Below are 9,360 nucleotides of genomic sequence, written 5' to 3'. Positions count from 1 at the left end.
TGTAAAGACCAAGAATCAGCCCTTCTGTCAGGGCAACGCCAGCACATCCAACAAAATCCTTCTGGAACAGAAGGTCTGAAAGACTGACAGGTTTGTGTGCTGAGCCATCGCATCTGCTGACTGCAAGCAATGTCACATCTCCAGTGTGCTACGGAAATGATGGGGGAACGTGTGCTGGGAGAGAACGTTTAGCAAAGTGGTAAAACTCAGCACACAGATTTCTGCACAGATCTGCTAAGCGGAGCTCTTCACAACGGAGAGGAACCTTTTATGTATCTTGAGGCAATGCTGAGACCTCACATCACCTGGAAATATCAAAATATTTGTTCCTCCTCCGACTGTTCAGTAAACGTCAAGCAGAGCCTCGTGGAGGAATCGTTCCTATGTAGGTCAGGAGAAGGAAAGGCAACTTGTAGCCTTGCAGCAGACAAGCGGATACCAAAACCAAAGCACTGTTATCATCTTCCCTGTTTCCCTTAAGCAGCAATGGATTTTTCCAGATGTAGAGAAAACAGCATTTTCAGATATGTACAAAAGTTTATTTTTATAAACAGCAACTACTTTTGAATAACAAAATTGCAAAAACAGACCAACATTAGAAAACCAGCTCAGTGGTGCATTTTCTATTTGGAGCACAAGTGAACGGAATTCACTAAGTAAAAATACTGCCCTCCAATTCCCTCACATCCCTCCTCCCCCAACCATCTACCAGATGGAATTTCTTTATAAAGCTTCAATTCAAGATACGAAACAGATATTGGTAACACTGCAGTAATTTTGGACTGACCACATTCCTATTTCTCTTCCCTTCCTCGGCTTTAATGATCAATGAATTCAGAATTGAAACGTGACAGAATCAGATTTTAGGGCAATTTTCTTGGAAGAAATGTTGAGTGGCAAGGCTTATATTTGAATCTTTCGTTACAATGTCAGACCAGTAGTGCTATTTTCTGTGTAAGGAAGTAACAAAGGATGTCAAACTATGGAACTGCAACAAACAACATCATGAGCAAGGGATTATTTGTTTCTGACTCTGAAACGGCTGCTGCTCCGTTAGAAAGAAATCTGCTAACATAATTATCCGAGAAACGCAATTTAACATTAAATACATTTATGAGAACCTTACAAACTACTGGTTTGGGAGGATTACGTGCACAGTCTTTCATGGAGTTACAAGAGCAGGAAGTGTCTGAGCACAGAGCTTTGGGTCCTCCTGGAAAGGTGGGAAAGAGGAGAGACACAACCAGGCTCAGGAACCTGCGTACAGATATTCCTCAGCTGCTCACATGCAGCACATCCATCAGTCCTCAGACTTCCCTTCTGCTTTCACGTACCAAAGGCTAAAACTTGGGGTTCTCAACCAAAAATCCCGTATGAAATGATTACTTTTGATTTTCAAAGACGTTGAGTCTTGATTAAAATCATTTTCAATCTTTGAGAACATTGAAGAAAACTAAAGCATCTCAAGGGATTACAGAAAGTCAGTAATGAAAGTTATTATAATACAACTGTACTCGTTAGCTCTGCTAAAGCTACATTAGTCTGTTTCTTCACTACAGACCCCATTTTTCAGGGTGTATTTTCTATTAAAAAAACCTGCTTCTTAGTATATAACTTTCTAGACACTGAGAACCATTACAAATGGTTTTATATCAGCTCAATCAGAATATTGCAAAAATTTATGCTCTTCAGCTTTATATTGTTTTCTTGTGAACCATTTAACTGCAACATGAAGTCATTTTTGGTATTGAAGGTTATTTTGAAAGTATTTTTCATGCTTTTTTCAGGCATACGAGCATTTCTGAAATCACACCACTCTGACAAGAGGTAATTCAGTACCTGCACACCGATATTCCTATGGCAAAGGGGACACATCTACAGACAGCTTATAAAGGAACCCTTATGGCTCCTTGAAAACCATCGTCAGTTAAGACTTTAAGAAGTGTCCTGATCAAATCTGTGATATCCTCAACTAACTGTTCACACCACTGGGCTTCAGAACGTGTTGAAGTATGCCTAGCACTGCAAGATGAGTTGAAATGGGACTGCTTCAAAACGCTTCTTTAGCCTCTGAAGAACACCTCTGTTTATCACCGAATTGGCTTTTAAATGCAAAAGTGTGGCCAGGTTGGATGGTAGGATCAAAACTCACTCATCACACTCTTGCTCACAATTCTCTTGTGTGTAATCTCACCCTTCTGAGCGCATTTCTGCAGTATCACAGTACAGAAAGGATTAAGACAGAGTGGCAGTCTTTCTTTTCATCACCTACCTGTTGTATGTATACCCTCTCATATATTGCAACAGTCAAACAAGACAGAGTGGAACCCATCTTCCAGCATTAAAAAAAGCATGTTAACAAACTAGAAATGGCAGCCTTGGTAAGAAGTCCATCACAGTTTTTGAGTTGCTAGCATATATTTAATAGTAACAGGCAGAGAGCCCTGTTTATAAACATACCTCAGTAGCAACTGCTGCACCGAGACAGCAGTGTCAGCAAACTCACTCACGTGTCTCTCATGGCTTGGAAAATCCGATTCAAGGAAATCAAACTTTTTTCTGTATTGTGAAAGTAGTGTTTGACATAAAAGCAATCGGCTGGGCTTCGGCACATCTCTCCTTGAGGATACAATCAGTCAAGTGAGTTCACTGCTAAACGGTAAAGTTTCGGTTAGCTCAGCAAACACCCTTCAAAACTTCACTTGCAACACCGTTCAAAACAGTTTTTGTTTTTCTTTCTAAATGCAACACTGATAAACTGATTTAATATGGTTTCCATTGCCCAAGAAACGTTTTCAGCTGTATCTGCTGCTCTCACTGGGACTTCGGTTGTTGGAGTAACTGCGATCACTTTCGCTATCAGAGCCATAAGATCTACAAAGAAAAGATTGAAATGCCTCAAAATCGCATTCTGAATTTCCAACTCAAAATTGCGCCGCGTTAAGAAGATTGGCAAGAGATGCACAAGACAAGAGAACATACATTATATCTTATGTCACAACTGGAATACACACTATGGGACACTCCATTAAAATAGTCATTAACTTCACATGATGAGAACCCAGCGAAAGTCAAGTCAAACTCTGTTTGTAGCCATAGCATTTCTTCCTTTCTTCAGTACAGATGAAGGAAGCTGCCGCCCCCAAACAATTTGGTTTTTGTTAACATTAATAGCTGACTAAGCAGCACATTCTAACAAATACAGTTTTATTTCTCAACCGAGATGATCTTCTGTCCCTTTGCTTTATGTACTGCAATTTGAAGTCTGGAGATGAGCCTGAAAAATCAGGCCCCACAGTAACAACAGGAGCGACTGCAGGAGAGAAATAGATTAAAATGTTCTAGCTTATCCAAACCAAGAGTTCCAAGTTCAGCACCTGGCCAAGCACTCAGATTGTTTCAGATAAGCCACAGGACGTGTTCCATTTATACAGTGTTCAAATTAAACAGAACAAACTTTTCTCACAAATCTTCTAGCCTCATGCCTGCAAGGAAAGCTTTGCTAGGGCAGGGCAGGCACAAGCAGTGTTTCTCTGATGTTTCCAGACATCCTAAAACAATAATTTTGAAAGACTGCTTTCACACTCATTAATCTCATTCATTTTCCTTCAAATACATGATGGAAGCCTGGGTGGCAGCAAAGTCCATTATGAGTTAATACAAAGTCATAGAAAAAAAACATGTAAGAGAAAAAAACATGTATGAAAAAAACAAATATGAGAACAGAAAAATGAACATTTATAGTAGCCAGAGATCTGCCTGACTTACTGCTGACTAGTAAGGGAATTACTAAAAGGTATGGGATTAATCACTGCTGCACTCTATTCACTATATAAAGCTCACTTTCCACTCTTGATCGTGGTGCAGTGTGCTCACTTACACTATGGTAATTCCCCTGGTGTGAGTAGGATCATTTATCCTAAACACTGACACAAAAAGCAAGCTGGGTTTACTGGTGAAATACTCTTTCAAAACACATTCTTGGAAGCTGAAGATTAATTCTGGATAGCACTAATTCTTCCACTTCCTTTGCACACTTTTAAATCCACTTTCACAGTCTAGCCAAAAAGCATTCACCATCCAATGGAATTCTTTGCATACTAGGTAGCTTTTAATCCATGACAGGGCACCCAGTTTAAATCCTGAAAGCTAATTCACTGCAGGATTGAAATAAAACACCTAAGGGAAGGATTATAGAAATAAAATAATAAAAAAAAAGTGCTTATTTTGACCATACATGGCCATTTTTGCAATATATTTTATATTCTGGAAAGAAACATTAGCTTTCATTAACTGAACTACATACCTTGTGATTTTTTTTTGCATAAATACAGGGTTAAAGCCATGCAAGTAAATAACATACCTGGATCTTCTGTCATAACTTCTAGATCTTCGATAGCTGTCGCTCCTTTTACTTCTACTTCGACTTCTGCTATAGTAACTATCATAGGTGTATGACCTACTTTAAAGGGAAAAGAAAGCCACTGTTGATTTAGTCACAGGTCTAGAATGCCATTTGTGTTAAACATGTTTTAAAGACATTTATGTACAAAGAAATGAATTGCTGTATAGAAATTATTCTTGATAATTTCAACAAGAACACAAGATAATACTAAGCTTTCATAGAAGTTTGATGTCAGAATTAAATACCTTCAGAAGAAGAAATATAATCTCAAATTTTTGAATCTACAGTCCATGAAGGAAGACAACTTGTTTTCAGAAGTATTAACCAACAAGTAACAGAATTATCCCAATTTATATTTCAAATTTCATTTTTCACCATTACTAACATACACGATTTGGTTATGTTCAAAGTGCCTCATTTACGCTGATTCTGCTTGGGAGGCTGCTATCACGAGAAGTTGAATCCTAAGTACCACAGACAAAGGGGTATTCTTACACTAAGATATTTTTATAGTAAGTACATTTATTTCAAAGTTGTCACAGAACTGCTATCCATACCTGGACCGGCTGTGGTGACCATAAGAACTACTTCTGGATCGGCTTCTACTGTAGGTTCGACTAGAAACAAGCAAACAAAAAACACATGAAGGTAATCAGGAACGAGTGTAGAACAGGGCCCAACAAAGGCAGAGGGGAATACCATTTTCCAGAACTCCTCACCCATACTGCTGGACATTAAAGCAAACTGCTTCTCAATGACAGGAAATTTCAAAATACGACTATTCTAACTTGCACTTTTAAGAGGATGCATCAGATTGTATCACATATGGCCGAGCCCACTTTCAACTTGTTCAGAGTTGGAAGCATCGAGAATTGTGGGCATAATTCACTGCTTTGTTAATATACCTCATTGAATCATATCACATATGAATATCATATCATAATCATATATGAATATTCCCCTATATTCAGCAGTAGTGAGGCCGCACCTCAAGTACTGTGTCCAGTTTTGGGCCCCTCACTGCAAGAAAGATATTGAGGCCCTGGAACGTGTTCAAAGAAGGGCAACAAAGCTGGTGAGGGGTCTGGAACACAGGCCATATGAGGAGAGGCTGAAGGAGCTGGGAATGTTCAGCCTGGAGAAGAGGAGGCTCAGGGGAGACCTCATTGCTCTCTATAACTTCCTGAAGGGAGGTCGTAGTGAGCTGGGGGTCGGCCTCTTCTCTCGTGTCATCAGTGATGGGAGCAGAGGGAATGGCTTCAAGCTACGGCAGGGGAGATTCAGGCTGGACATGAGGAAGTATTACTTTTCAGAAAGGGTGGTCAGGCACTGGAATGGATGCACAGGGAGGTGGTGGAATCACCGAGCCTGGGGGTGTTCAAGGAAAGGCTGAATGTTGTGTTGAGGGACATGGTTTAGTGGGAGCTATTGGGAATAGGTGAACGGTTGGACTGGATGAGCTTTTAGGCCTTTTCCAACCTTGGTGATTCTATGATTCTATGATTCTCAGTCTCCATTAGAGAAGCTTACCTCCGACTCTTATAACTGTGGTAAGAACTACTTCGGCTTCTCGACCGATCTCTGCTGTACCAGCCTCTACTTCTGCTTCTTGTATAGCTTCTTGACCTGCAAACAGCGAACACAACTTGAGATGATCACAAAATGGAACATAACAAGTGAAAAGCAGAAGGAAACGAAAAGCAAAAGCGTTTAGAAGTTTACCTTTAAAACTAAATATATATTCCACGCTCTCTAAATTATAAGCACTTTTTAAAAGAAAAAGGAAGAAAAGCACGCCTCAGAATGCTGGAAACTTTCAAGTTATCGCGGTAGGCTGTGAACACACAAACATTTTACCTGTAAGAATACGTAGAGCTTCGGGATCGGCTTCTTGAGTGACTGTACGATTCAGACCGCGTTCGGTGTCTGGATTTAGATTCAGATTTACTTCGAGACCTGCTGAGGCTCCTGGATGGACTGTTGTCATCTCTACTTGGAGACTCCTCCTCGCTGGAGCTTTCTTGGTTCCTTGGCCTTCGATTTAGTCGTGCTGTCTTCCTAACCTCGTCAAACAGAGATCCAGGCCTTACTTTATTTTTAGCTTTTATTTCAATTCTCAAACCTGCTGGCTTAGCCTCCGGTGCTGCAGCCACGTTTTTCACTTCCGTGGCAGTACTAATTGTAGCTGGTTGCAGATTACCAACACCTTGCAAGGGCTTCCATTTATTATCAATTGAATTGCTTTGGGCATTTTCAGCAATTTCACTTTTCAAACTACAGTCTTTAGCATTAGATGCAGGAACGGAGTTATTCTCTTGCCTTCCTGCTTCTTCTTTAATATTAATGAAGTCTGCAATGTTGTTTCCTGGTTTGACAGCATCTTGTTCGGAGGTCTGTAAATCTTTGTTTATACTAGCACCTAAACTCTGAGGTTTATCAGTGAGAATGACAGGAGACAAAGCGTCCACAACCACCTTCCCTGGTGAGTTACGGTCTGGAGTGCAAATCTCCATGTTGTCATCTGTCTGAATTACATCCAACCCATTCTGGTTGCTTTCTTCAGCATGCTCAGTCTCGTTATTGCAAGTAGTCACATTTATTCCTGAGTTTAATATACTGGTTGAAGTGTTAGGATTGATGCTATCGTTATTAAGTTTATTTTGATTTGGTGAGGCATTAGGAGTAGTATTTTTAACTAGCAGGTTTTCATCTGCACAGGGTTTTTCACCATTTCCTGTTTTGTCTTTGACCATTTCATCCTTTTCACAAGCTTCTTGTTTTTTATCCTTCACATCCTTGCTAAGCTGCTTTTCTTTGTCATCCTTGATAAGTGGCTTTTCATTTATATCTTCTTCATCTTCTTCACCAAACTCCAGTGGGGGCTGCCAGTGAAACACTTCTTTTCTTTTCTGAACTTTGTGTTTTTTCTCCTTTTTCCCTTTTGATTTTTCTTTCACTTTTTTGGAATGTGATTTTTTAAGAGCTTTTTTGGATTCGTGTTTGTGTTTTTTTGCCTTTCCTCTGGTATGCGTTGAGTTCGAACGAGAACTCTCAGATTCTGAAGATGGCAACTGTTTGCTTACTTTCCATGCACTATCAGAATCCAGAACGCCTTCTGAGGAATTGGATTTCGTTTTTCTCCTTTTGGTACCACTAAGTTCTGTATCAGATCCTGATGTGGCCTCTCCTTCCTCTTTATCGGACGAGGGTCTGGAATCTCCCCTACCACGATGAGCATCTCCCCGTTCTGAGTTTGACTCAGAGTCCCATTTACTACATGAGTAGGATTTTTGTTTACTTTTTGCACCACCTCTAGGTTGCTCAGAAGATTGCTCTTTGACTGCTTTCTTTTTAGAACGGTCACCATCCCATTCACACTTGGATTTCTCCTCCCCTCTCACAGAACGGAAGGTATTTTTATCCTGTTGCTGAGCATCTCCTTCTAACTGACAATGGCCTTCCTTTTCTTGGGCTCCCTTCACTTTACCAGAACGCTCGCTGTCAGTAGAGAAGTCTGAAGATGATAAACTGTCACTCTCTTTCACTCCTCGAGAAGACTCATCATAGTCCTTCGTATCCTTGTAAGGAAGGGTACTTTCAGAGCTTGTTTCTTGCCTCCCTTTAAGAGAACGCGTGTTCTGATCACCCGATGCAGATTTTCTTTTGCTTCTGTGTCTGTCATCATCACTGAGGGAAAAATAAGACGTTGACTCACTGTATCCTGACCTGTCACTGCGGTATTTCAGTGATGGTGATCTGCCAGAAGAACGAGATTTCGTCCTTGAGCTAGACAGACTTCTAGATCTTGTGTAAGACCTGGAGTACGACCTGCTTCGAGAGGACCTGCTTCTCGATCTCTGCCAACTATCTGAGCTTTTGTCACTGCGGTATTTGGAATAGCCGCTTCGATCGCTGTCAGAACTGCCCTGTTGCTTTTGATACGAAGATGTGTTAGCCTCTTTAACAACTACTAAATTATAATTAGTCTGGGGGGGTATTAAATGGGTTGCTTTAGCTTTCATTTCTTGAATTCGCTCATAAGATGGCTTCCATGGTTTTTGTCCGGGCTTCCACCTTGAAGGTGGAGGACTATCACTTAAGGGTATTACAGGGAGGGTCTCTGGGACAACTGGTGGGATGACGACCTTATCACTTGGTAGTATAACTGCTCTTACAGGGTCAGAAGGCTTGTTCAACTTACTTTCATTTAATCGTGCTGAAATATTTCGTGGAGAATTGGAAACAGTCTTTTGATGCCTAGGATTAGAACTTGATCTTGACCTACTTCGAGAACGCGATGATTTAGAGGCTGACCTTGATCTGGAACTTCTTTGGGAATAAGACCTTGACTTAGACCTAGATCTGGATCTGGACCTGGACCTGTAGTATGACCGACTCTCTCTGCTTGAGAAAGTTGATGAACTCTGGTCTTCCTTATCAGATTTAGACCAGTCTCTTCTGGAAGAATGTCTAGAAGACAACGAGGAGGAACGAGATTTCCTCTCACGATCACAGGACGATTTCTTCTTCCTGAATGAACGTGAGGATTCCACCTCTGATGAAGCTGATGCTTTCTTTTTTTTAGCTTGCTTGTGCTTCTTGAAATGCTTCTGCTTTTTAGACTTCTTTTTATGTTTCACTTTCTTTTTTCTGTGCTTTTTGTGGTGACTGGAGTACCTCACAGTACTCAGATCAGAGTAGCCGTTATGTGACCACGATCTTGATCTCCGTGACGCACTTCTTTCATCCCACCTGCTTGTACATGGGTCACTTAACCTTGAAAAAACAGGCAAGCATCACATTAAGTGAAAATTCTTTTAAAAACTTTGCCTTTCCCCTCCACCTCTGCCCCAAGGCAATTAATGAATGAACTGTAAAAACGCCTGCATTTGCTATCAGAAAACTGCATTTTGAATTGTTCCAATTGCACCAACAGAAAAAAGTTATTCTACGAC

At 40.6% G+C, this 9,360-nt stretch overlaps 1 protein-coding gene across 7 annotated transcripts in view; it reads right to left on the bottom strand.

Moving 5' to 3' along the window:
* Positions 1–438: 438 nt before the first annotated feature.
* Positions 439–9,360, bottom strand: part of NKTR (natural killer cell triggering receptor) — a 40,372-nt gene continuing 31,450 nt past the window's right edge. For 3 of the 7 annotated variants that reach the window (XM_048951590.1, XM_048951589.1, XM_048951591.1), the window contains exons 10-14: positions 6,263–9,181; positions 5,936–6,031; positions 4,963–5,022; positions 4,364–4,462; positions 447–2,874 (exon numbers count right to left, since the gene is read on the bottom strand). In XM_048951590.1, coding sequence (XP_048807547.1) covers positions 2,796–2,874; positions 4,364–4,462; positions 4,963–5,022; positions 5,936–6,031; positions 6,263–9,181 — 3,253 coding nt within the window. In that variant the 3' untranslated portion in view covers positions 447–2,795. Of the gene's footprint in view, positions 2,875–4,363; positions 4,463–4,962; positions 5,023–5,935; positions 6,032–6,262; positions 9,182–9,360 lie in introns of all 7 variants that reach the window. The other 4 variants (XM_048951592.1, XM_048951588.1, XM_048951587.1 and 1 more) reach the window with 4 other exon arrangements.

Source organism: Lagopus muta, chromosome 7 (genome assembly GCF_023343835.1).
Source record: "Lagopus muta isolate bLagMut1 chromosome 7, bLagMut1 primary, whole genome shotgun sequence".
In the NCBI taxonomy this organism is placed as follows: Eukaryota; Metazoa; Chordata; class Aves; order Galliformes; family Phasianidae; genus Lagopus; species Lagopus muta.
This window is presented reverse-complemented; position numbering and strand designations above follow the sequence as displayed.